Source organism: Schistocerca serialis, chromosome 6 (genome assembly GCF_023864345.2).
Source record: "Schistocerca serialis cubense isolate TAMUIC-IGC-003099 chromosome 6, iqSchSeri2.2, whole genome shotgun sequence".
NCBI classification, from domain to species: domain Eukaryota; kingdom Metazoa; phylum Arthropoda; class Insecta; order Orthoptera; family Acrididae; genus Schistocerca; species Schistocerca serialis.
In genome coordinates this window covers 203,419,780-203,446,371 of record NC_064643.1, presented here as the reverse complement: position 1 = coordinate 203,446,371, position 26,592 = coordinate 203,419,780, and the positions used below count along the sequence as shown (strand labels likewise).

General features: G+C 47.8%; 1 protein-coding gene across 1 annotated transcript; it reads left to right on the top strand.

The window, feature by feature from the left end:
* The first annotated feature begins 10,327 nt into the window (after positions 1-10,327).
* LOC126484749 (blarina toxin-like) lies at positions 10,328-24,765 on the top strand. The gene is made up of 3 exons (XM_050108344.1): positions 10,328-10,627; positions 18,232-18,321; positions 24,526-24,765. The coding sequence occupies exons 1-3, from the start codon at positions 10,328-10,330 to the stop codon at positions 24,763-24,765; spliced, it is 630 nt and encodes a 209-aa protein (XP_049964301.1).
* Positions 24,766-26,592: the final 1,827 nt, after the last annotated feature.

The window sequence follows — 26,592 nt, the reverse complement described above, 5'->3', positions numbered from 1 at the left end:
CCAATCGTCATTCGCTTCTTCCCTTGAAGTCTAGGAACAGCAGCTTCAGTATTGCTGTAATGAACAATAACTAACAAGGGGAACAAAGGAGTGCCAATTACCAAAATTCAAGTTTTAGCCTAGTATAATCCATTGATGTATTTTTTTAACACTTGCACTACCCCGGGCTGCACTGTTACACTCTTCACAAAATAACAAATATGTTGATACACTGATACATACAGTAACACTACACCACAATACATTATCCCACACTGCAATCCAGCTGCGGCGCTCGTGGCAATATTGGTAATCCAAGCTTCATTTACCGGCGCGGGTGAGATGCTCGCGGGCATCTAATCATGTTCTCCCGATTGTTCTCGTGGTTTTTGACTTCGTGAACCGCGGACTACGTCTTGTGAGGTACACGAATGGTTACACAGCATCAGACACCTTTATAGTCACAAAATTTACTTGTTCTCTTAGCCTGATTCCGTAACATCTTCACACCACGCACGCGGTTAAACACCACCACGTGACTTCTTCCCTTCTTGTGGCGCGAAGAAACAAAGAAGCGACCATAGCAATGTTATCATAATCGATATCAGTGCTTCTCGATACATGCTTACACATCTTTTAGGGCAAAATATGCCCCCCCCCCCCCCCTAGTTTGTTTTGCTTTTGTGTGCGCATAATTCTGTTATGCTATCAAACTAACTTATATTCTTGATGTTTAGGAAGTACAGGGCTATTACAAATGATTGAAGCGTTTCATAAATTCACTGTAGCTCCATTCATTGACTTATGGCCACGAAACACTACAGATACGTAGAAAAACGCATAAAGTTTTGTTCGGCTGAAGCCGCGCTTCAGGTTTCTGCCGCCAGAGCGCTCGAGAGCGCAGTGAGACAAAATGGCGACAGGAGCCGAGAAAGCGTATGTCATGCTTGAAATGCACTCACATCAGTCAGTCATAACAGTGTAACGACACTTCAGGACGAAGTTCAACAAAGATCCACCAACTGCTAACTCCATTCGGCGATGGTATGCGCAGTTTAAGGCTTCTGGATGCCTCTGTAAGGGGAAATCAGCGGGTCGGCCTGCAGTGAGCGAAGAAACGGTTGAACGCATGCGGGCAAGTTTCACGCGTAGCCCGCGGAAGTCGACGAATAAAGCAAGCAGGGAGCTAAACGTACCATAGGATGGTGCTCCACCGCACTTCAATCATGATGTTCGGCATTTCTTAAACAGGAGATTGGAAAACCGATGGATCGATCGTGGTGGAGATCATGATCAGCAATTCATGTCATGGCCTCCACGCTCTCCCGACTTAACCCCCTGCGATTTCTTTCTGTGGGGTTATGTGAAAGATTCAGTGTTTAAACCTCCTCTACCAAGAAACGTGCCAGAACTGCGAGCTCGCATCAACGATGCTTTCGAACTCATTGATGGGGACATGCTGCGCCGAGTGTGGGAGGAACTTGATTATCGGCTTGATGTCTGCTGAATCACTAAAGGGGCACATATCGAACATTTTTGAATGCCTAAAAAAAACTTTTTGAGTTTTTGTATGTGTGTGCAAAGCATTGTGAAAATATCTCAAATAATAAAGTTATTGTAGAGCTGTGAAATCGCTTCAATCATTTGTAATAACCCTGTATTATTGCCTTTGTCTTTGGAAACCTTACTAAATGGTTCAGTCTTCCACAATAACCATGTATGAAACCTTGTGGCAGATACGGGGCATATTTTCCGCATATATCCTCAAGGAGATATGTCATCTGAAACCCACAAAGCATCGATGATGTTTGCGTTGGTTGGTAATACTGTCGTTATTTGGAAACACACGCAGGATAGACAAACGAGTTTACAACCCATACTGCGAGATAAACATAACATCAGTTCCTTTATTTGCTAATCATTCCTTCCTGTGCCGGCCGGTGTGGCCGAGCGGTTATAAGCGCTTCAGTCTGTAATCGCGTGGCCGCCATGGTCGCAGGTTTGAATCCTGCCTCCGGCATGGATGTGTGTGATGTCCTTAGGTTAGTTAGGTTTAAGTAGTTCAAAGTTCTAGGGGACTGATGACCTCAGATGTTAAGTCCCATAGTGCTCAGAGCCATTTGAACCATTTTTTTTCTTTCCTGTCTCAAGGGGGAGGAGTGTGTGTTGGCACTCTTTTCCTCTTCCCCTTACATGATTATTAAAATTTAAAAGACATTTCAAATTATTAAATCATGTTAAAAGTAGAGGACTAAAGTATGTAAAATATCAGACTGACTTGATAATCTGTATTCGATGTCTGCAGGTAGGTGAGTAGTTGCTCGTCAAACCGGTGGATAAGTGATACGAGGATATCGCAAGTAATAAAATGTAACATCGGGTTGGTGTCAGTTATGTGAGACGTTTGTGAAGGACGCTATATGTATGAATTTGATATGTAGTGCGATAGATGACACAGTCTCACAGATATTTGGCAACGAGTCCCGTAAAAGGTAGAAACGATAATTTTCTGTACAGATATCTGATTAGAAAGCGGAAATTCCACTGAGACAGGATTTGGAGTATAGGGAGACGAGGACAGACAGGTATCTATTGGTAGAGATGCGTCAGCTTACATGTTAGGTGAGCGCTGTGGACACTACGAGATTTTGCTAAGTAAGCCTCTGGAATGTATTGAAATTCCAGACGTACTCTAAGATTGTTCAAGGCGAGGGTGAGGTGGGGGTTGGTATTTAATTGGCTGGTAATTGAATCATGTCGGGAGATGATGAATTCGAAGCATGAAATATAAAATTGGCAAGAAGTAGAAAAATGTTCAAATGTGTGTGAAATCTTATGGGACTTAACTGCTAAGGTAATCAGTGCCTAAGCTTACGCACTACTTAACCTAAATTTTCGTAAGGACAAACACACACACCCATGCCCGAGGGAGGATTCCAACCTCCGCCGGGACCAGCCTCACAGTCCATGACTGCAGCGCCTAGACCGCTCGGCTAATCCTGCGCGGCCCAAGAAGTAGAAAGCCAAGCAAAGTTAAAAAGTGCAAGAATGGCTAGGAAAGGGCTTATAGAGTTGAGAATAATGGCTAAAGGACGTAGTCCCATTATTTGCAAAGTTAGAAGTTTCTGTCGCTTTCTTGTTGTATCGCCATTAAGTAAGATTTCTAGGGTAGTTCGCATAATAAAGCTATTCGCTGGGATTTTAGTATTTTATAAGATGGAAGGTGTTTGGCTGGATTGTTGTCACGGACCAAAGGTTAAGATGGAGTTGAAATAATTTGTGGGACGACAATGAGCGAATCGAGGGTTACCCTGTCGTCTGCGCACTAGAGGAGGTGGACTGAAAGAAGTGGCTTGAAAATGTCGGCTTCTCTATGGAGATATGGTAGTGGGGAAAGGACGGACGCTTGTATCCATTCTGCGGATACATGGAAAACTTGTTACTGGGTGTGGCTGAGGGTCTGGAAGGTATAATTCTTTGGAAGCGAGTAGGCCATATAAGGTCAAAGGCTTCCCTTAGGTCTAAGAAAAGAAAGACCAAGGAAAACCTGCTAAGGGAAGATAGCTGGCCCATGAACCACAGGTGCTGATGTGTCGGAGTAGCTTGAGCGTCTCAACTTACCATGGATGCAACCACGGAGATGTATATGTGCGAGGCCACACAAAGATGTTGTACCTGAAGAGGGAACAGCCTTTTCAGTAGTTGTAGAGGGAATGGCCTGGATGATTATCTGGTCTGACATAGTAATATCAGCCAATATGATTTTGATTTGCTGGTACTGTGCACAACTGAAAACGAGGGGAATTTGCAGCCATTACTATACCCGAAGACATGCAGCTCTGGTTAACCAATAGGTGACACACCCCTATTTCTCAGGCATTACGCAGAATACTTATCATCTACATGTATACTCTGTGAATCACACTTAAGTTCATCGAACCACCTTCACAATAATTCTCTATTATTCCAGTCTCGAACAGAGCGCGGAAAAATAAACACCTATATCATTCCGTGCGAGCTCTGATTTCTCTTACTTTATTATGATGATCGTTTCTGTCTATGTAACCCGGCGTCAACAAAATATTATCGCATTCGGAGGAGAAAGTTGGTGATTGGAATTTCATGAGAGGATTCCGCCGCAATGACAAATGCCTTTCTTCTAATCATGTCCACCACAAATCCTGTATCACGTCAACGACACTCTCTCTCCTATCCGCTATAATACAGAACGTGCAGCCCTTCTTTGAGCTTTCTCGATGTACTCCGTTAATCTTATCTGGTAAAGATCCCAGACCACGCAGTAGTACTCCAAAGGAGGACTGACGAGAATAGTGTAGGTAGTATCTTTAGTAGATTTGTTACGTTTTCTAAGTGTTCTGCCAATGAAACGCAGTCTTTGGTTAGCCTTCCCTACAACAATTTCTGTTTGTTCTTTCCAATTTAAGTTGTTCGTTATTGTCATGCCTAGGTATTCTGTTAAATTCACGGCTTTTAGATCTGATTGGTTTATCGTGTAACTGAAGTTTGACGGATTCATTTCAGCACTCCCGTGGAGGACCTCCAACTTTTCGTTATTTAGGATCGATTTCCAATTTTCTAACAACACAATTTGTTTTGATCTTCTGATCACTTTACTAGACGATAAACGACAGCATCACCTGCAAACGACCTAAGACGGCTGCTCAGACTGTCTCCTAAATCGTTTATATAGATATGGAACAGCAGAGGTCCTATAACACTATCTTCGGGAACGCCAGAAATCACTTATGTTTTACTTGATGACTTTCCGTCAGTTACTACGAACTGTGACATTTCTGACAGAAAATCACGAATCCAGTCACATGGCTGCTACGATATTCCATGAGCACGAAATTTCACTACAAGCCGCTTGTGAGTTGCAGTGTAAAAAGCCTTCCGGAAATCAAGTAATACGGAATCAATTAAATCCCTGAATGAGATTTTCACTCTGCAGCGGAGTGTGCGCTGATATGAAACTTCCTGGCAGATTAAAACTGTGTGCCCGACCGAGACTCGAACTCAGGGACCTTTGCCTTTCGCGGGCAAGTGCTCTACCAAGGTACTGGCAGAAGTAAAGCTGTGAGTACCGGGCGTGAGTCGTGCTTCGGTAGCTCAGTTGGTAGAGCACTTGCCCGCGAAAGGCAAAGGTCCCTGAGTTCGAGTCTCGGTCGGGCACACAGTTTTAATCTGCCAGGAAGTTTCAATTAAATCCCTTGTTGATAGCACTCAGCACTTCATGGGAGTAAAGAGAAGAACGATGTTTTCTAAATTCATGTTGACTGTCTGTCAATAGGCCATTTTCTTCGAGGTAATTCATAATGTTCGAACACAATATATGTTCCAAAATTCTACTTCATATCGACGTTAATGATATGGGCGCGTCATTTGGTGGATTGTTCCTACTACCTTTCCTGAAGACTGGTGTGACCTATACAATTTTCCAGTCTTTGGGCACCAACCTTTCGTCTAGCGAACGCTTGTATATGATTGTTTAGTATTGAGCTATTGCGTCAGCATACTCTGAAAGTAACCGAATTGGTATACAGTCTGGACCAAAAGACTTGCTTTTATTAAGTGACTAAGCTATTAAGTTGCTTCACTACTCCGAGGATATTTACTTCTACGTTACTCCTGTTGGCAGCTGCTTTTGATTCGAATTCTGTAATATTTACTTTGTACTCTTTTGTGAAGGCACTTCAGAAGGCTGTGTTTAGTAACTCTGCTTTGGCATCACTGTCTTCGATAGTATCTCCATTGCTATCGTGCCGATAGCATACTTCACATACGATCACAATCTCTTTGGATTTTCTGCTGAGTTTCCAAACAAAGTTTCGTTGTTTAAACTAGTACAAGCATCTCGCACTGAAGTCCGCGCTAAATTTCGAGCTTCTGTAAAAGATCGCCAATCCTGGGGAGTTTGTGACAGGTTTAAATTTGGCAGTGGTCAGACCCGTTTTGTGTACCAAGGAGGATTAGCTCCGTCGTTTGTTAATTTATTTGGTATAAATGTCTCAATTGCTGCCGATACTATTTCTTTGAATTCAACCCAGATCTGATCTACATTTATATTGTTAATTTGGAAGGAGTGGAGACTGTCTCCCAGTAAGGTGTTAAGTGAATTTTTATCTGCTTTTTTGAATAGGTATATTTTTCGTTTATTTTTGGATTTGGGGGTTAAAATATTCAGTCTGTCTACTTCAGTCTTGTGTTCACTAATCCCTGTATCCGTCTTAATGCTTGTTATTAACTGAGGATTATTTGATGCTAAGTGGTCAAGTGTGTTTTCACAACCGTTTACTATACTCGTGGGGTCATGAACTTACTGCTCGAAATAATTTTCAGAGAATGCATTTAGCACAATTTCGGATGATGTTTCAGGCGTATCTCCAGAATTAAACATGTATTTTGCCAATATATCGATGGTAAATTGAAGCCACCACTAACTATAATCTTATGAAATCAAACTCAAGTTTTCTTTGAAACTTTCAGCAATTGTATCATCTGAATTGGGAGGTCAGTAAAAGGGTCCAGTTATAATTTTATTCGGGTTGCCCACAATGGCCTCTTCCAGTACTAACCCAGGAACTATCTACTTCAGTTTCGCGACAAGATAAACTACTCCTAACAGCAACGAGCACGCTATCACCAACCGTGTTTTAGCCTATCATTTCGGAACACCGTTAGGCTCTTCGCAAAAATTTCGGCTGAACTTATCTCCTGCTTTAGCCAGCGTTCAGTGCCTATAACGATTTGAGCATCAGTGCTTTCTTTAGCGCTTGGAGCTTTGGTACTTTGCCAACACAGCTACGACAATTTACAACTGTTATACCGATGGTTCCTGTATCTACGTTTTTCATGTGTTCAGCCTGCACCTTTTGTGACTGAAGCCCTTTTTGTGTTTTCCCGAGACACTCTAACCTAAAAAACCGCCCAGTGCACTCTTCGCAGCCCCCTGCTACCAGTGTAGCCTCCTGCGTATAGTGGACACCTTATCTACTCAGCGGAACCTCAAACCCAACCACTCTTTGGCAGCAGTCGAAGAATCTGCTGCCTGCAGGTCGCAGAACCGTCTGGGCTTCTGATTCAGACCCCCCACTCCGCACTGTACAGTTTCTTAGTGTGATAATGCACAGCTTTCATGAATTTCGGTTATTCTGGAGTTTTATTTGAGGTGGGGGAGGGGGGGTTACACGTTTTGTACAGTTCCTTGGGTCTGACATCTACCAAATAACAGTGAAACCTGGGGGCTTGTGATAATCTTTGTAGTGTAAAGATGAGGAATATTGCTTACAAAGAGTTTCCATGTTCTTACTGTCTCCGAATTGGCTTCTATATTTCCGTTTACGGCAATTTTTGGTGATGCTTTCTTTGTGTAGACTAATAGTTGTTGGCCACCAGCCCATGTCAGTTATTTAGGACAGTGGACTTCGTCAAATGAGAGTGAGAATTCGGCAACAGATACCAGATATGCCAAGCTGGAGACGGTATATCACTCCTACAAGAGCATTTACATCTCCAAGTAGCTTTAAAATAAGCTTAAAGTTAAAGATCACGACTCAGTAGCACGGCCCTCCGTACTGTACCCCTCTGAATGCCACTTGACGAACAGGAATGTTCCGCTCAGGAAACTAGAGCTCAAGGGATAGAAAATCTTAAGGAAAATACTAAGGTCAGTAAGAGAAACGGATGGCACCTACAGGATAAAAGGCTAACACACAACAGTGAGTAGTACCATCTCCAAGCAGCCATAAAATGCGATTGTCTCTCTATGGACATCTTAACACCATCAATCCTACCATTCTCACGAATAAGATCTTCACCACGGCAGATAAAAAATCTCGAAGAGAAAATGGATCACCACAATGAAACCAGCCTTCGAATAACTTGAAATTCCATTAGGAACTATACGAAACGGATCCAAATTACTGCACATCAATGTGCAAGGGGTATTTCCAGTGCAGAGAGGAAGCCTGCCCAAAGGCAGAAAAAGAAAGGTTTCCCGGCTAAGAAAAAAGAGAAGACACTCGTAAAGCGTCAAAACGAGCCTTGTGGACCTTAGTAGACCTAAAAGAAAAGAAAAAGAAGAGAAATTTCATACAGCAGCTATTGAGGAAGATGGCCACCCAAACGATTATAAACGGAGGTGACAAGAGTCATAGGATACCTCCTATATCGTGGCCGACCTCCCTTTTGCCGGGCTAGTGTAGCATCCGGACGTGGCATGAACTCAACAAGTCGTTGTAAGTCTCCTGCCTAGAAGAGGCTCTGCAGGTGATATCGTGCTGTTAGGGAAGGCGCTCGGCCCTCTGTTGCCATCGCTCATTAATGCCAGTTACATTCGTCGTACGCCCCACATTGATTTCTGCCGTTAATTCACGCAGTGTTGTTTCTCTGTTAACACTGACAACTGTACGCAAACGATGTTGCTCTCGGTCGTTAAGTGAAGGCTGCCGGCCACTGCGTTGTCTACAGTGAGAGATAATTTCTTAAATTTGGTATTCTTGGCACACACTCTGTGGATCTCCGAATATTGAATTCCCCAACGGTTTCGAAATGTGTCTAACTCTAATTACCATTCAGTGTTCAAAGTCTATTGAATCCCGTTGGATACCTCTTGATATGAATCACCTGAGTACAAATAGCACCTCTACCAATGCACTGCCCCTTTACACCTTGTGTACGCTGTACTACCGCCATCTGTATACGCTATCCCGTGACGCTTGTCACTTCAGTTTATTACTACACTACTGGACATTAAAATTGCTACACCAAGAAGTAATGCAGATGATAAACGGGTATTCATTGGACAAATATATTATACTAGAACTGACATGTGATTACATTTTCACGCAATTTGGGTGCATAGAACCTGAGAAATCAGTACCCACAACAATTACCTCTGGCAGTAATAAGGGCCTTGATACGCCTGGGCATTGGGTCAAACAGAGCTTGGATGGCGTGTTCAGGTACAGCTGTCCTTGCAGCTTCAACACGATACCACAGTTCATAAAGAGTAGTGACTGGCGTATTGTGACGAGCCAGTTGCACCACCATCATTGACCAGACGTTTTCAATTGGTGAGAAATCTGGAGAATGTGCTGGCCATGTCAGCATTCGAACATTTTCTGCATCCAGAAAGGCCAGTACAGGACCTGCAACATGCGGTCGTGCATTATCCTGCTGAAATGTAGAGTTTCGCAGGGATCGAATGAAGGGTAGAGCCACGGGTCGGAACACATCTGAAATGCAACGTCCACTGTTCAAAGTGCCGTCAATGCGAACAAGAGATGACCGAGACTTGTAAGCAATAATGGTACCTCATACCATCACCCCGCGTGATACGCCAGTATGGCAATGAGGAATACACGCTTCCAATGTGCGTCCACCGTGATGTCGGCAAACACGGATGCAACCATCATGATGCTGTAAACAGAACATGGATTCATCCGAAAAAATGACGTTTTGCCATTCGTGCACCCAGGTTCGTCGTTGAGTACACCATCACAGGCGCTCCTGTCTGTGATGCAGCGTCAAGGGTAAAAGCAGCCATGGTCTCCGAGCTGATAGTCCATGCTGCTGCAAACGTCGTCGAACTGTTCGTGCAGATGGTTGTTGTCTTGCAAACGTCCGCATCTGTTGACTCAGGGATCGAGACGTGGCTGCACGATCCGTTACAGCCATGCGGATAAGATGCCTGTCATCTCGACTGCTAGTGATACGAGGCCGTTGGGGTCCAGCACGGCGTTTCGTATTACCGTCCTGAACCCACCGATTCCATATTCTATTAACAGTCATTGGATCTCGACAAACGTGAGCAGCAATGTCGCGATACGATAAACCGCACGAGGCATCACAACGACGTTTCACCAGGCAACGCCGGTCAACTGCTGTTTGAGTATGAGAATTCGGTTGGAAACTTTCCTCATGTCAGCACGTTGTAGGTGTCGCCTCCGGCGCCAACCTTGTGTGAATGCTCTTGAAAGCTAATCATCTGCATATAACAGCATCCTCTTCCTGTCGGTTAAATTTCGCGTCTGTAGCACGTCATCTTCGTGGTGTAGCAATTTTAATGGCCAGTAGTGTACTTAGTGTCTTACTCTAAATAAAATTCTCCTTTGCCATAATGTGCTTTAAAAAATTATGCTTTAGTGCCTCACGATGTGATCAAATATGAGAGATGTAAAGAAACATGATAATCTGAGTGATATCAGAGCAGTGCCACTTATGATCTGTACCGGACGGAGATAAGGCTGTGAGTGGTGTCATTATTTTCTCGGCCAGCAGGAGTATAAAGAGGGCCGGGGACAGGAGGCGTGCAGCACAGCCCAGGATGTCGCGCCCCGCCGCAGTGACCTTGAGCCCGTGTCTGTGGCTGCTGCTGCTGTCGGCGGCTGCGGCGTGGCCGTCCGCCGTCCGGCATCGGACCGGCGCCCACGAGCGCATCGTCGGCGGCCATGAGGCCAGCATCGCCGACCACCCCTGGCAGCTGGCCTTCGAGCTCGGCGGCGACCAGCGGTGCGGGGCGTCGCTCATCGGCCCCTCCTGGGCGCTGACCGCCGGCCACTGCGTCGAGGACGTCCAACTGTACTACTTGGCGCTACGGGCGGGGTCCTCCGACCGTGGCCGAGAGGCACACCGACATAAAGCCGCATGGCTTGGGATGATCAGGTGCGACAAGCCGATAGGTTCAGAAACTGTAAGTGCGGTGAGGTAGGACATCTGGTCACGTCACATGTTCAACATTTGTCATCGTGGGGTATTTCCCGACATCTGCGACCTCATGTGTTACTTCTTTTTCAGTCATCTACGTCGCTTCGGATGTTTTTAACGTTAGTAAGAACAACTGTATATATCACACGTACGTTTATGTAACATATTTCACTCATATCAGTGCACATGTTTCAGCAGTATCTCTAGCGAATATCGCACTGCAGTTTCTTTTTCACGCTGCTCAATATTTTTAGCTTCACACCTCCGGAACTATGAGCCTTCGAAGGATATGTTTTTGGAGATACGTTCCACGACTTACCTAAATACTGTCTGAAAAATTATTCCGAATACAAGTTGTTGAGAAGAAGTTATAACGTCCTACCTGAGGCGACGAACAGTCGGAATTTGCAAATTTGTGGTATGTTCCTATTGGACCAAACTGCTAAGGACATCGGTCCCTATGGCCGAGCGGTTCTAGGCGCTACAGTCTGGAACCGCGCGACCGCAGTGGTCGCAGGTTCGAATCCTGCCTCGGGCATGGATGTGTGTGATGTCCATATGTTAGTTAAGTTTAAGTAGTTCTAAGTTCTAGGGGACTGATGAGCTCCCATAGTGCTCAGAGCCATTTGAACCATCATCGGTCCCTAGGCTTTACGCACTACTTAATCTAGCTTACGCTAAGGACAACACCCACATCCATGCCTGAGGGAGGACTCAAACCACCGACAGGGGGAGCCGTGCGAACCGCGGCGAGGCGCTTCAAACTACGCGGCTACACCGCGTGGTGACGAACAGTAAAAAGGTAGTAGTCGATAAACGTTTCTCCTTTTGTGCGGAGTGTCAGCGAGTAAACGCCTCAAAGGTTTGAGGGTAAGTGTAAACTTCGCTGCAAGTCACTAAGTGCTCGCATTCTCAAACGCAGTATGAATGTAGTCTGCCTCTTTTCGCTTCATGAGGTAAGACACTTTTCCACCCCCACTGCTTCCCCTTTGAGATGGACACGGTTCTTACCCCACAGTGGCTCTAGGTGCTACGTAAACAAAGTTCAGTTGAATTTGGTAGAGTGGTTTAGGCGGATATGTGGGTCATACATGCACACATGCAAACGCATATACACTTTCATTAGATGTATGGCTATTTGCGAATAATGGCATAACGACAACCCAGACTACTGAAAGGTGAGAATTTGCCTCCCTTTATGCCAATCCTTGGTGTCCTACGACGAGTCGAAGAGTGGTCAGTAAACTGGGATGTGAAGGGAACGATCGCTTAAAGCAAAAAAAAAAAAAACAACATTTTTCCCCATTCCGAGTGGTTCCCTACATTGAACACATATAATATACACTGTTATTAGTCTTTTGAAATGTCAAGTTTACTCATTTACAACAGTTAGTATACGTTACAATATGGGTTTCACAAAGTATAACTTCACATCACAGCTATTGTACAGTTCACAGTAAATATTGGAATATCCCACCCAGTGAGGTCACGAAGTGGTTAGTACACTGGACTCACGTTCGGAAGGACGACGGTTTACACCCACTTCCGGCCGTTCAAATTTAGGTTTTGTGTGATAGGTAAATGCCGGGTTGGTTTCTTTGAGAGGGCACAGCCGATTTCGCTCCCCATCCTTCCCTATTCCGAGCTTGCACTCCGTCTCTAATGACCTCGTTATCCACGGGAATTTGAACACATGCTTCTCCTTCTCTGGAATATCCCACTGCCAACTTCGGTGCACTTGTGATTATAGGTATTTACCTTTCGTTTTTTACATCTACATCTACATTTATACTCCACAAGCCACCCAACGGTGTGTGGCGGAGGGCACTTTACGTGCCACTGTCATTACCTCCCTTTCTTGTTCCAGTCGCGTATGGTTCGCGGGAAGAACGACTGTCTGAAAGCCTCCGTGCGCACTCTAATCTCTCTAATTTTACATTCGTGACCTCCTCGGGAGGTGTAAGTAGGGGGAACCAATATATTCGATACCTCATCCAGAAACGCACCCTCTTGAAACCTGGCGAGCAAGCTACACCGCGATGCAGAGCGCCTCTCTTGCAGAGTCTGCCACTTGAGTTTGTTAAACATCTCCGTAACGTTATCACGGTTACCAAATAACCCTGTGACGAAACGCGCCGCTCTTCGTTGGATCTTCTCTATCTCCTCCGTCAACCCGATCTGGTACGGATCCCACACTAATGAGCAATACTCAAGTATAGGTCGAACGAGTGTTTTGTAAGCCACCTCCTTTGTTGATGGACTACATTTTCTAAGGACTCTCCCAATGAATCTCAACCTGGTACCCGTCTTACCAACAATTAATTTTATATGATCATTCCACTTCAAATCGTTCCGCACGCATACTCCCAGATATTTTACAGAAGTAACTGCTACCAGTGTTTGTTCCGCTGTCATATAATCATACAATAAAGGATCCTTCTTTCTATGTATTCGCAATACATTATATTTGTCTATGTTAAGGGTCAGTTGCCACTCCCTGCACCAAGTGCCTATCCGCTGCACATCTTCCTGCATTTCGCTACAATTTTCTAATGCTGCAACTTCTCTGTATACTACAGCATCATCCGCGAAAAGCCGCATGGAACTTCCGACACTATCTACTAGGTCATTTATATATATTGTGAAAAGCAATGGTCCCATAACACTCCCCTGTGGCACGCCAGAGGTTACTTTAACGTCTGTAGACGTCTCTCCATTGATAACAACATGCTGTGTTCTGTTTGCTAAAAACTCTTCAATCCAGCCACACAGCTGGTCTGATATTCCGTAGGCTCTTACTTTGTTTATCAGGCGACAGTGCGGAACTGTATCGAACGCCTTCAGGAAGTCAAGAAAAATAGCATCTACCTGGGAGCCTGTATCTAATATTTTCTGGGTCTCATGAACAAATAAAGCGAGTTGGGTCTCACACGATCGCTGTTTCCGGAATCCATGTTGATTCCTACATAGTAGATTCTGGGTTTCCAAAAACGACATGATACTCGAGCAAAAAACATGTTCTAAAATTCTACAACAGATCGACGTCAGAGATATAGGTCTATAGTTTTGCACATCTGCTCGACGACCCTTCTTGAAGACTGGGACTACCTGTGCTCTTTTCCAATCATTTGGAACCTTCCGTTCCTCTAGAGACTTGCGGTACACAGCTGTTAGAAGGGGGGCAAGTTCTTTCGCGTACTCTGTGTAGAATCGAATTGGTATCCCGTCAGGTCCAGTGGACTTTCCTCTGTTGAGTGATTCCAGTTGCTTTTCTATTCCTTGGACACTTATTTCGATGTCAGCCATTTTTTTCGTTTGTGCGAGGATTTAGAGAAGGATCTGCAGTGCGGTCTTCCTCTGTGAAACAGCTTTGGAAAAAGGTATTTAGTATTTCAGCTTTACGGGTGTCATCCTCTGTTTCAATGCCATCATCATCCCGGAGTGTCTGGATATGCTGTTTCGAGCCACTTACTGATTTAACGGAAGACCGGAACTTCCTAGGATTTTCTGTCAAGTCGGTACATAGAATTTTACTTTCGAATTCACTGAACGCTTCACGCATAGCCCTCCTTACGCTAACTTTGACATCGTTTAGCTTCTGTTTGTCTGAGAGGTTTTGACTGCGTTTAAACTTCCAGTGAAGCTCTCTTTGCTTTCGCAGTAGTTTCCTAACTTTGTTGTTGTACTACGGTGGGTTTTTCCCGTCCCTCACAGTTTTACTCGGCACGTACCTGTCTAAAACGCATTTTACGATTGCCTTGAACTTTTTCCATAAACACTCAACATTGTCAGTGTCGGAACAGAAATTTTCGTTTTGATCTGTTAGGTAGTCTGAAATCTGCCTTCTATTACTCTTGCTAAACAGATAAACCTTCCTCCCTTTTTTTATATTCCTATTAACTTCCATATTCAGGGATGCTGCAACGGCCTTATGATCACTGATTCCCTGTTCTGCACATACAGAGTCGAAAAGTTCGGGTCTGTTTGTTATCAGTAGGTCCAAGATGTTATCTCCACGAGTCGGTTCTCTGTTTAATTGCTCGAGGTAATTTTCGGATAGTGCACTCAGTATAATGTCACTCGATGCTCTGTCCCTACCACCCGTCCTAAACAGCTGAGTGTCCCAGTGTATATCTGGTAAATTGAAATCTCCACCTAAGACTATAACATGCTGAGAAAATTTATGTGAAATGTATTCCAAATTTTCTCTCAGTTGTTCTGCCACTAATGCCGCTGAGTCGGGAGGTCGGTAAAAGCAGCCAATTATTAACCTAGCTCGGTTGTTGAGTGTAACCTCCACCCATAATAATTCACAGGAACTATCCACTTTTACTTCACTACAGGATAAACTACTACTAACAGCAACGAACACTCCACCACCGGTTGCATGCAATCTATCCTTTCGAAACACCGTCTGTAGCTTTGTAAAAATTTCGGCCGAATTTATCTCTGGCTTCAGCCAGCTTTCTGTACCTATAACGATTTCAGCTTCGGTGCTTTCTATCAGCGCTTGAAGTTCCGGTACTTTACCAACGCAGCTTCGACAGTTTATAATTACAATACCGATTGCTGCTTGGTCCCCGCATGTCCTGACTTTGCCCCACACCCGTTGAGGCTGTTGCCCTTTCTGTACTTGCCCAAGGCCATCTAACCCAAAAAACCGCCCAGCCCACGCCACACAACCCCTGCTACCCGTGTAGCCGCTTGTTGCGTGTAGTGGACTCCTGACCTATTCAGCGGAACCCGAAACCCCACCACCCTATGGCGCAAGTCGAGGAATCTGCAGCCCACACGGTCGCAGAACCGTCTCAGCCTCTGATTCAGACCCTCCACTCGGCTCTGTACCAAAGGTCCGCAGTCAGTCCTGTCGACGATGCTGCAGATGGTGAGCTCTGCTTCATCCCGCTAGCGAGACTGGCATTCTTCACCAAATCAGATAGCCGCCGGAAGCCAGAGAGGATTTCCTCCGATCCATAGCGACACACATCATTGGTGCCGACATGAGCGACCACCTGCAGATGGGTGCACCCTGTACCCTTCATGGCATCCGGAAGGACCCTTTCCACATCTGGAATGACTCCCCCCGGTATGCACACGGAGTGCACATTGGTTTTCTTCCCCTCTCTTGCTGCCATATCCCTAAGGGACCCCATTACGCGCCTGACGTTGGAGCTCCCAACTACCAGTAAGCCCACCCTCTGCGACCGCCCAGATCTTGCAGACTGAGGGGCAACCTCTGGAACAGGACAAGCAGCCATGTCAGGCCGAAGATCAGTATCAGCCTGAGACAGAGCCTGAAACCGGTTCGTCAGACAAACTGGAGAGGCCTTCCGTTCAGCCCTCCGGAATGTCTTTCGCCCCCTGCCACACCTTGAGACGACCTCCCACTCTACCACAGGTGAGGGATCAGCCTCAATGCGGGCAGTATCCCGGGCAACTACAGTCGTAGTCCGATCGGGGGATGCGTGGGACGAGCTGGCCGTCCCCGACAAATCCCCCATCCGGACCCCCACAGTGATGCCCATTGGCAACAGCCTCAAGCTGTGTGACCGAAGCCAACACTGCCTGAAGCTGGGAGCGAAGGGATGCCAACTCAGCCTGCATCCGAACACAGCAGTTGCAGTCCCTATCCATGCTAAAAACTGTTGTGCAAAGAACGTCTGAACTAATCTACAGAGAGCGCAAAAATCGACACAAAATTTAGACGGTTATTAATAAAAGATTGCCTAGTAAATGCAGTAATGCTGCTACTTGCGCACTGCTGACACACTGCTCGGCGGCGGAAGGAGACTACGCGATTTTACACTATTCAGGTACTAAAACGCGATGCTACAACTCTCAAATACTATAATACGCCCGAAATTTATGAATTAAACAATGCAAGTACCAAAAACACGCAAAGAAATTAAGAATTAAACTATGTACCAAATGAGTGAGCTAGGAGTATACGAATTGCTGCTGCAGCTGCTTATCCAACGGCGGCAGGGAGCACACTGACTGTGACCAACCGACACTGGCCGTTCAAAACAAAAGCAGAAGACAAACGACTACGCGAATTTACACTATTCAGGTACTAAAACGCGATGCTACAACTCTCAAATACTATAATACGCCAGAAAACGTGGTCCAGCACACAGACAAAAGTCTGATGGTGTTAGGTCTGGAGATCTTGGCGGCCAGTTGATTGTACCGCAACGCGCAAACCAGCAATTAGGTTAAATGCTGTTGAGTTGCGTCACCTGCCGGCCGCTGTGGCCGAGCGGTTCTAGGCCCTTCAGTCCGGAACCACGCTGCTGCTACGGTCGCAGGTTCGAATCCTGCGTCGGGCGTGGATGTGTGAGATATCCTTATGTTAGTTAGGTTTAAGTAGTTCTAAGTCGAGGGGACTGATGACCTCAGATATTAAGTCCCATAGTGCATAGAGCCATTTGAACCATTTAGATGTTCCACCACATGTCTGCGAAAATGTAGAAGGGCACCGTCATGTTGAAAGTACACTGCGGTTCGCGTGGCCACAAGAGAGTCCTCAGTGTATTTAACAAACGAATCTTCAAAAATTCAAGTAAATTAGTCGCACCATTCGTTCTTCTGAAATGACAGGTTCTACCAATATGTTACCGATCATGCTACACCAAACACTGATCGGAAAAGAAACGTGGAAATTAGATCCTGCTGTATCGTGTGGATTTTCCTGTGTCTATCGATGATTATTACGTGTATTGTTGATTCGATGCCGTGTAAACGTGGCTTCATCAGTGAACAGTATTAATGGAAGAAAGAGGACAAATGTAATTTAACCAGTGACGACAATCAAGCCGTGTGGCACTGTCACCAGTGCGAAGATTGTGGACTCGATGTAAGTGGAACGGGTATGAGTTTTCCGCATGTAACGTTCGCCGTAGAACGTATTGAAGATGTTTGAACTGGTGTCGTTGTTGGTCAACAATAACAAATACAGGTATGCCTAGAATCTGTATTTATGTTTAAGGATGCACTTCTCGCTGTGTTTCCACGTTTTTGTCGAACCGCTGTACATGAACTTAATGCGACAGAACAGACGCCAGCTACATCAACGTTTCTATGGGAGCGGAGGCTGTTTTATGAAAAAGTTTCAGTACAGATACACAACCAACGTCAGAACTTCTACGGGAATCGGTCGAAGATCGTTATGGTGTAGCGAGCGAGAGGTTGGTAATTGGGGTCTGACGGAAAGTATTTTGGGATGGCCAAGGTGGTTAGAGCAACCGTTCTATAGAAGCGGAGCATCCGAATTTGAGTCCCGGTGCGTCACCGATTTTCAACTATCGACTCTGCATTGCGGCAGTGCCTGTGAGGCTGGAAGTCAGTATTTCCTTCCCATCTCTTTGCTATCCCGTTGCCTTTCCAATCCTTTCACCGCAAATGTTCACGCGTGTGTCACAGCTGCTTCATCACGAGTAGTGTCTGTCATGTCGACTTAAGAAGATTAGACAGCACAAAAATGGCAAATGGCTGTCGGTTACACTGTTCGTGCTCGATTCACAGGTCAACGGATCCTTCACGCTGGGTCCCAATGTACAGTTAGTGGGACTTCCAGCTGAGGGCTACGACCCTCCGAGTGGGCTGCCTGTGACGGTCAGTGGCTGGGGTTACCAGCACAGCGTTGCCCCCCCCTGCGGGTTCGGGGGTTAGAATAGGCCCGTGGTATTCCTGCCTGTCGTAAGAGGCGACTAAAAGGAGTCTCAAACGTTTCGGCCTTATGTGATGGTCCCCTGTCGGGTTTGACCTCCATATCTCAAAATTTTTCCGAAGAGCGAGCCGATTGGGGAAGGGCGCCTTACTTGGTGCATTGTGTCCGTGTTGTGTTGAGAACTTTCGCCATCTTATTCGTCGTTGCATTGCAGTCTTGCCCGCTCTCCATCTCTTGGGCATCGATGCGCCCCTGCGTGCACTTTCTGCCAAGCACTGTGCAGGGCCATTTTCTGCACTGACGACGCCCATGGACCACATGTCACCTAACATCCAGCACGGTAGCCAGTCCGTTGTGGTGGGGCCGCCATGTACCCTCTTGGTTGTAGCCCCCTGACAACACAGGGATCGCTCTACTGATGCCTGCGCCGTTCACTCCCCACGTATGCCAAGGAGTAGATGCCCATCTCCCTGGGGCATCAGGACTCCCGGCAATGGCCATCCTGCCAGGTGGCTATTGCTGTGGCTGGGTGGCGCCCGTGGGGAGGGCCCTTGGTCGGAGTAGGTGGCATCAGGGCGGATGACCCGCAATGAAGCGTGGTACATCATCTCTCGCTGGCGGCCAGCCGCCAGCAGTCTCTAAGCGTTCTCGGGCTCAATTTAATGCTCAGAAGTACGATCCGAAAACGTTCCCTTCCCTGGCCACGCCGTGGGAAGAGCGTAAGTCGCAGGATGGAGTTAACAGTTATTCGCCCCGATTCTTAGTATGCACGCGAGCTGATGGGGAGTCTTTTCTCTCCACAAAGCCTCAGTTCTTCGTCGAGCATTTAGAGGACAAGTTTGGGGAGGTGGAGGGCTTGTCTAAAATGCGCTCTGGGTCAGTACTGATACAAACGGCATCCTCCGCCCAGTCCCGCAGGTTACTTGCTTGTGACAAGTTGGGGGATGTTAACGTTTCTATTACACCACATAAGAGTTTAAATATGGTCCAGGGTGTTATTTTCCATAGGGATCTCCTTTTGCAGTCTGATGACGAGCTGCGCGCCAACTTAGAACGTAGAGGTGTTCATTTCGTCCGGCGCGTTCATCGGGGTCCGAGGGACAATCAGGTTGCTACCGGTGCCTTCATCTTGGCCTTCGAGGGTGATACGTTACCGGAAAAGGTCAAGGTGATGGTCTACCGATGTGACGTCAAGCCCTATATCCCTCCCCCGATGCGGTGCTTCAAGTGCTGGAAGTTCGGCCATATGTCTTCCCGCTGCACTTCCAGCCTCACATGTCGAGATTGCGGACGCCCGTCTCATCCCGATACTCCATGTGCCCCGCCTCCCATCTGCGTCAACTGCGGGGAGCACCATTCACCTTGCTCGCCTGACTGCAAAGTCTTTCAGAAAGAGCGCAAAATCATGGAATATAAGACCCTGGACCGGCTGACCTATACTGAGGCCAAACGGAAATATGACAGACTCCATCCTGTGAGAATGACATCTTCGTACGCAGCTGCTACAACAACTGTGCTAGCTCCATCAGTTTCGAGACTTCCAGCCAGCTCGATAAGCAGTACGACTCCTTCTGCCCCCTTGCCCGTGGGGGGCTCTCCCCAACCGGTTGCTCCTGCACCACCTACCTCAGGAGCACCCTCCTCCCACCCGTCGGGGACGTCCGTCCCCGCTTCTCAGCCGGAGAAGCGTCTACCTTCTTTGGCTACTCTCGCCCGTAAGAGTTCCCTTGGGACCCTCCCTTCCCAGGGTTCCACCAGCGGGAAGGATGACGGCCACCAGTGGCATAAGTCCTCACCAGCAGCCGGGTGTAGGGCTTCATGATCCTCCTCTGTCCCGGAGACTGAATCGGTGAAGCCTTCCCAGCCGGTGAAACCCAAGGTTCAGCGAGAGAAGTCCAAGAGAAAGACCTCTAAGGCTAAAGAACTTGCGGTGGCACCAACCCCACCGCACCTTTCGCGCTCTGCGTCTGAGGATGAAGTCGAGATTCTAGCGTCCGCTGAGGATCTCGCTGGTCCCTCAGACGCCATGGATGCCTCTCGTACGGGTACTGAATCGGTGGCAGTGAGTGAACAAGCGGCGTAAATTGCCTTCCCAGTCCTTTCACGCCTTTCTCAGCCATGGACAATACCATCCTCCAGTGGAACTGCGGCGGTTTTTTCCACCATTTAGCTGAGCTCCGCCAACTTCTCAGCCTTCGCCCTTTCTTCTGCATTGCTCTCCAGGAAACTTGGTTTCCAGCGATGCGAACCCCCGCCCTCCGTGGCTATCGGGGTTATTACAAGAACCGAGCAGCTTATGAAAGGGTGTCTGGTGGCGTCTGCATATATGTCCTTCACACTCTGCACAGCGAGTCTGTCCCTCTCCAGACGCCTTTAGAGGCTGTCGCTGTACGCGTGTGGACGCCACAGGCTGTTACCGTCTGCAGTCTTTACATTCCACCGGATGGTGATGTCTCGCAGCATGTCCTGGCTGCACTGGTCGCCCAATTGCCGCCACCTTTCTTGCTATTGGGCGACTTCAACGCTCATAACCCTCTGTGGGGTGGGTCAGTGGCAACAGGTCGAGGCGCCGTCGTTGAGCATTTATTGTCGCAGCTCGATCTCTCGCTGTTAAATGATGGTGCCTTCACACACTTCAGTGTGGCGCATGGCACCTACTCCGCCATTGACCTTTCAATCTGTAGCCATAGCCTCTTACCGTCTGTCCAATGGAGTGTGCATGACGACCTGTGTGGTAGTGACCATTTTCCGATCTCTTTGTCACTACCACAGCGCCACTCTTCTGGGCGCCCTAGCAGATGGGCTATGAATAAGGCTGACTGGGACTTGTTCTCCTCCACTGCCGCTTTTGAGCCTCTCTCTACCGATGACATTGATGCGGTGGTTCAATCGGTCACCACCGGCATCGTTACTGCCGCCGAATCTGCCATTCCCCATTCCTGTGGGTCCCCTCGGCGGAAGGCTGTGCCTTGGTGGTCGCCTGAGATCGCTGAAGCGGTTAAAGATCGCCGGCGGGCGCTCCAGCGTCACAAGCGACACCCCTCCCTCGACCACCTTATCGCCTTCAAACGGCTGCGTGCGCGGGCCCGCCTCCTTATCCGCCAAGGCAAGAAGGAGTGCTGGGAGCGGTATGTGTCCACCATTGGCCTCCATGTCACTCCCTCGCAGGTCTGGGCCAAGATTCGACGCGTCTACGGCTATCGGCCACCTGCCAGCGTCCCTGCGCTCTCACTGAATGGAGCAGTTTGTACTGACTCCGACGTCATTGCAAATCGCTTAGCAGAGCATTTTGCTATGAGTTCCGCTTCTGCGAATTACCCCCAGCCCTTCCGCTTCATTAAAGAGCGGATGGAACGTCGGAGCCTTTCGTTTCACACCAACCACCCAGAATCTTACAATGCTCCATTTAGTGAGTGGGAATTTCGCAGTGCCCTCGCTGCTTGCCCTGATACCGCTCCTGGGCCAGATGGCATCCACTGTCAGATGCTGAAACACCTTTCAGTGGACTGCCAGCGGCGCCTTCTCGATCTTTACAACCGTCTTTGGGTCGAGGGGGAGTTTCCGTCGCAATGGCGGGAAGGCATTGTCATCCCCGTTTTGAAACCGGGAAAGAACCCTCTGGAGGTGGACAGCTACCGTCCCATTAGCCTCACCAACGTTCTTTGCAAGTTGCTTGAACGGATGGTGAGCCGGCGCTTGCATTGGGTACTGGAGTCTCGGGGCCTTCTGGCTCCATCTCAGGGTGGGTTCCGTAAAGGCCGCTCCGCCGCCGACAATCTGGTGAGCCTGGAGTCGGCCATCCGTACTGCCTTTTCCCGCCGTCAGCACCTGGTCGCTGTCTTTTTCGACATGCGGAAGGCGTACGATACGACGTGGCGTCGTCACATTCTTTCTACGCTTCATGGATGGGGTCTTCGGGGTCCTCTGCCGATTTTTATCCGCAATTTTCTGTCGTGTCGTACCTTCCGCGTGCAAGTCGCGGCCTCGTATAGTTCCTCCCACGTCCAGGAGAACGGTGTGCCACAGGGCTCTGTTTTAAGTGTCTGTCTGTTTTTAATAGCCATTAACGGGCTTGCTGCGGCCGTGGGAAATTCTGTCTCCGCTTCCCTGTATGCTGACGACTTCTGCCTTTATTACAGCTCTACTGGCATTGCAGCTGTTGAACGTCAGCTACAGGGCGCTATCCGTAAGGCGCAGTCTTGGGCTGTAGCGCATGGGTTTCAGTTTTCGGCAGCCAAGACCTGCGTTATGCATTTCTGCCGGTGCCGAACAGTCCATCCTGAGCCGCAGCTTTATCTTGCCGACGAACTCCTTGCTGTGGTGGAGACCCACAGGTTTTTGGGGGTGGTTTTCGATGCCCGGTTGACTTGGCTGCCTCATATCCGGCAGCTGAAACAGACGTGTTGGCGGCATCTAAACGCTCTGAGATGCTTGAGCAACACCCACTGGGGCGCCGACCGCTCTACACTGTTGCGGCTCTACCAGGCGTTAATCCAGTCCCGTCTGGATTATGGGAGCCTGGCTTATGGCTCAGCATCCCCATCTGCGTTACGGGTGCTGGACCCGATTCTCCACAGCGGGATACGCCTTGCCACTGGTGCTTTCCGCACCAGCCCTGTGGACAGCGTACTAGTGGAGGCAGGTGTACCTCCACTGCGGTTCCGACGCCAACGTTTGCTGGCCGCTTATGCTGCCCATGTTCTAAGCTCGCCCTGGCATCCAAACTATCGTCTCATGTTCCCGCGGTCGGTCGTCCGTATGCCAGAACGTCGGCCCCGGTCTGGTTGTACAATAGCGGTCCGCGTCAAGGAGCTTCTCTCTGGGCTCCAGGGTTTCACTGTTCCACCTCCTTTCCGGGCTACTTTGCATACACCCCCATGGTGTGTTCGTCGCCCTAGCCTTCGGCTCGACTTGGCACAGGGCCCTAAGGACTCAGTCCCTCAAGAGGCCTTCCGCCGCCGCTTTTATTCCATCCTGGCCACGTATCAGGGCTCTGGTGTTGTTTACACTGACGGTTCGATGGTTGCTGGTCGTGTCGGATATGCGCTCACTCTAGGGGACCTTTCCGGACAACGTTCCTTGCCGGATGGCTGCAGCGTTTACACTGCTGAACTGGTCGCCATCTTTCGTGCCCTAGAGTATATCCGCTCCTGCTCAGGTGAGTCCTTCGTTATCTGTAGCGATTCCCTGAGCGGTTTACGAGCTCTCGACCAGTGTTTCCCTCGTTCTCGTTTGGTGATGGCTATCCACGAGTCTCTGCATACTCTCGCCTGTTGCGGCCGCTCTGTGGTCTTTGTGTGGACCCCCGGTCATGTCGGTATCCCGGGTAACGAACATGTTGACCGCCTGGCGAAAGAGGCCACCAGTAAGCCATCTCTGGACGTTGGCCTCCCAGAGACTGATTTGCGGGCAGTCTTCCGCCGCAAAATCTTGGCGCTATGGGACGATGAATGGCGCGAACTGCCAATGCGCAATAAACTCCGTGCTGTCAAGGAGACGACGGCTGTGTGGCGGTCATCCCTGCGAGCCACTCGCAGGGACTCAGTCGTTCTTTGCCGGCTCCGCATTGGCCACTCCCGGCTGACACACAGTTATTTACTGCGCCGGGAGGACCCTCCTCTATGTCGCTGTGGGGCAGCTTTCACAGTGGCCCACATTTTGCTGGCCTGCCCCCTTTTAGCAGTGGTCAGGCAGACATTTGCGCTGCCTGCTACGCTCCCTGCCCTTTTAACAGACGACTCCACTATGGCTGACTTAGTTTTACGTTTTATTCGGGCAGGGGGATTTTATCATTTACTCTGAGTGTTTCTGTTGTATTTTATTGTTTTGTGTTGATTCTGGCCTTTGGCCTATGGTTTTACACTGATTTTTTAATGTGTTTCTAAGTGGCTGGCCTTTCCTTTTTTATGTCTATGGTCGGCCAACCACCGTCACACTCTGTGTGGTTTTAGTTTGTTTTGTCTTGTCTTTGTCTCAGTATCCCTTGTTCTGTATCGTCTGTGATATCTTCTGTTCCTTGTTTTTATTCTCTGTGGGTGTTCTTTGTCTTTGGAAAAAGGGACCGATGACCATGGCAGTCTGGTCCCCTTAATCCCCCAAACCAACCAACCAACCAGCACAGCGGCAGCGGCCCGTCCAGTACATTGCAGGCGGTAGACATCAACGTGGTGGACCGCGAGACGTGCCGCCAGGTGTTCGTCGCTGTGAATGCCGTGACGGAGCACATGATCTGCTCTGGAGAGTTCTCGCGTGACGTGTGCATCGGCGACTCGGGTGGCCCGCTGGTCAACAATGGCACGCAGGTGGGCATCGTCTCGTGGGGGCTCGCCTCCTGCGAAGTCGGCCTCTCCGCCCAGAGCAATGTCGGCTATCTGAGGGCCTGGGTCTGAGACACCGCCGGCATCTAGACTTCACCAGCTCTCCTCAGCAGATACTACCACGTCAGGTATTATCATCTGTATCTTCTTGTTAAATAAATACACACGTTTTACCGAATGCTTGTATGGTGTCCTCTAAATGCACTTTGGGTTATTAAAACTGTAAGATCATGAAGGACAGCAAATGACGGAATTTTGGAGATGTCCTGCGAGGGGAATTTAGTCCACAGAGTTGCAATCTCTGGCAGCGATAATGAATCCAACCTACGGTGGCGCTTGCGGCTTTTCCTTGGTTTTGCAGGATGTCTAGTGCAAAATACCTATAGCTTAAGTTTGACTAATTTATTTTGACAACTACGTTTAGTATGAGAAAGACATACAAATACGGCAAGGGTTAAAACCTTTTAAAACGGAGTACCAAAAGCATAATATTATTTTAGTTCCGTCACATTGAACGATTCTGTTCAGTTGTCGTTGGTCCCGTTCTTGCAGGATCTTTTTCCGGCCGGGGCGATGTCGGAGATTTGACGTTACCGGATTCCTCATATTCACGGTACACTCGTGAAATAGTCGTACGGGAAAATTCCCACTTCATCGCCCCCTCGGAGATGTTGCGCCGTATCACTCGAGCGCCGACTGTAACACCACGTTCAAATTCATTTACATCTTGATAGCCTGCCATTGTAGCAGTAGTAACCGATGTAACAACTGCGCCAGAGCGTTGCCGACCGCAGCGCCGTGTTATGCCTGTTTACATATCGCTGTACTTGAATACGCATACCTATACCAGTTTCTTTGGCACCTCAGTTCGTAAGAATCCTTACCAATAGAAAAAGCTATTAAATAACTTCATTTAAAAGTGTACGCTGAAATAAAATTATGCTTCTAGTTTTAAGAAAAGGTAATAATAAAATTGACAGTTAGCTGTTTCCCAACATGTGCCCTTCCTTTTTCAGCGATATCGACAACCTTAAAATCAGTTTTTTCATTTACATTGAGCATCTTAGCCGTCCATGCACAAATAATTCAACCAATTAGTCTTTCATCAGCTAACAGGTAACACTTCCTGTCTCAGCTAAGATAGTGTGCAATACGACCCTCTTTTCAAAACTGAACAGTTCATTAACATATCACAGAAGACATTAATCGATAATAATTACTAAGCAAATTAAGCAATTTAATCTGCCCGACACAACTTCCCTTGTATGTTAAATGTGTGGTAGCTGGCCAGCGGTCCCACAGCTGATTCTTATACGTCATTTCGGCAACAAACTTCCTTGCACCCACCGCTCCGGGAATTCCTGGAAGGTACCTTCATACGGGGCATCGAGGACGTTGTTGCGGCTTGCAGTAACTATCACAGTCCTTAAGAGACTCTGCATGGGACCGATGTATACATCATTCACTAATCTATCATCATTCACGAATCTAACAGTAGCATGAGTCCCAGCAGATGAAGCCTGAGGAGCTGATACTTCTTCCGAGAGACACTTTACTGACAAATATTAGCTTCGCGCAATCTGTGAGGTGTCAACACATTTCGTTTCTTCCACAGATATGCAGTTTATACGTTTGGATATGTGATCAAGCAATTGTAATTAATGACAACTGATGGCGTGAAGAAACTGTGAAAAAATGACTGTGAGTGTAGTATGGGGTGACGGTGGTGAAATATGGTGGCTGAAAATGACAGAACAGAGGGAAGGGTGGATCTAACGGAGAGGAAAGTGTATTCACGTTTCTTATAGAGAGAAGGGAATTACGTTCACTCACCCTTGTAGGTATGTTGGTTTCAGAGATGGTCATTGCAGAATATAGAAAGTAATCGGTTATGCTCAC

Coding starts and splice junctions, on each gene's coding strand:
- LOC126484749 (XM_050108344.1), top strand. CDS start 10,328: ATGTCGCGCCCCGCCGCAGTGACCTTGAGCCCGTGTCTGTGGCTGCTG. Junction 10,628..18,231: donor CCTCCGACCGTGGCCGAGAG/GCACACCGACAT, acceptor CTCGATTCACAG/GTCAACGGATCCTTCACGCT. Junction 18,322..24,525: donor CGAGTGGGCTGCCTGTGACG/GTCAGTGGCTGG, acceptor AGTACATTGCAG/GCGGTAGACATCAACGTGGT.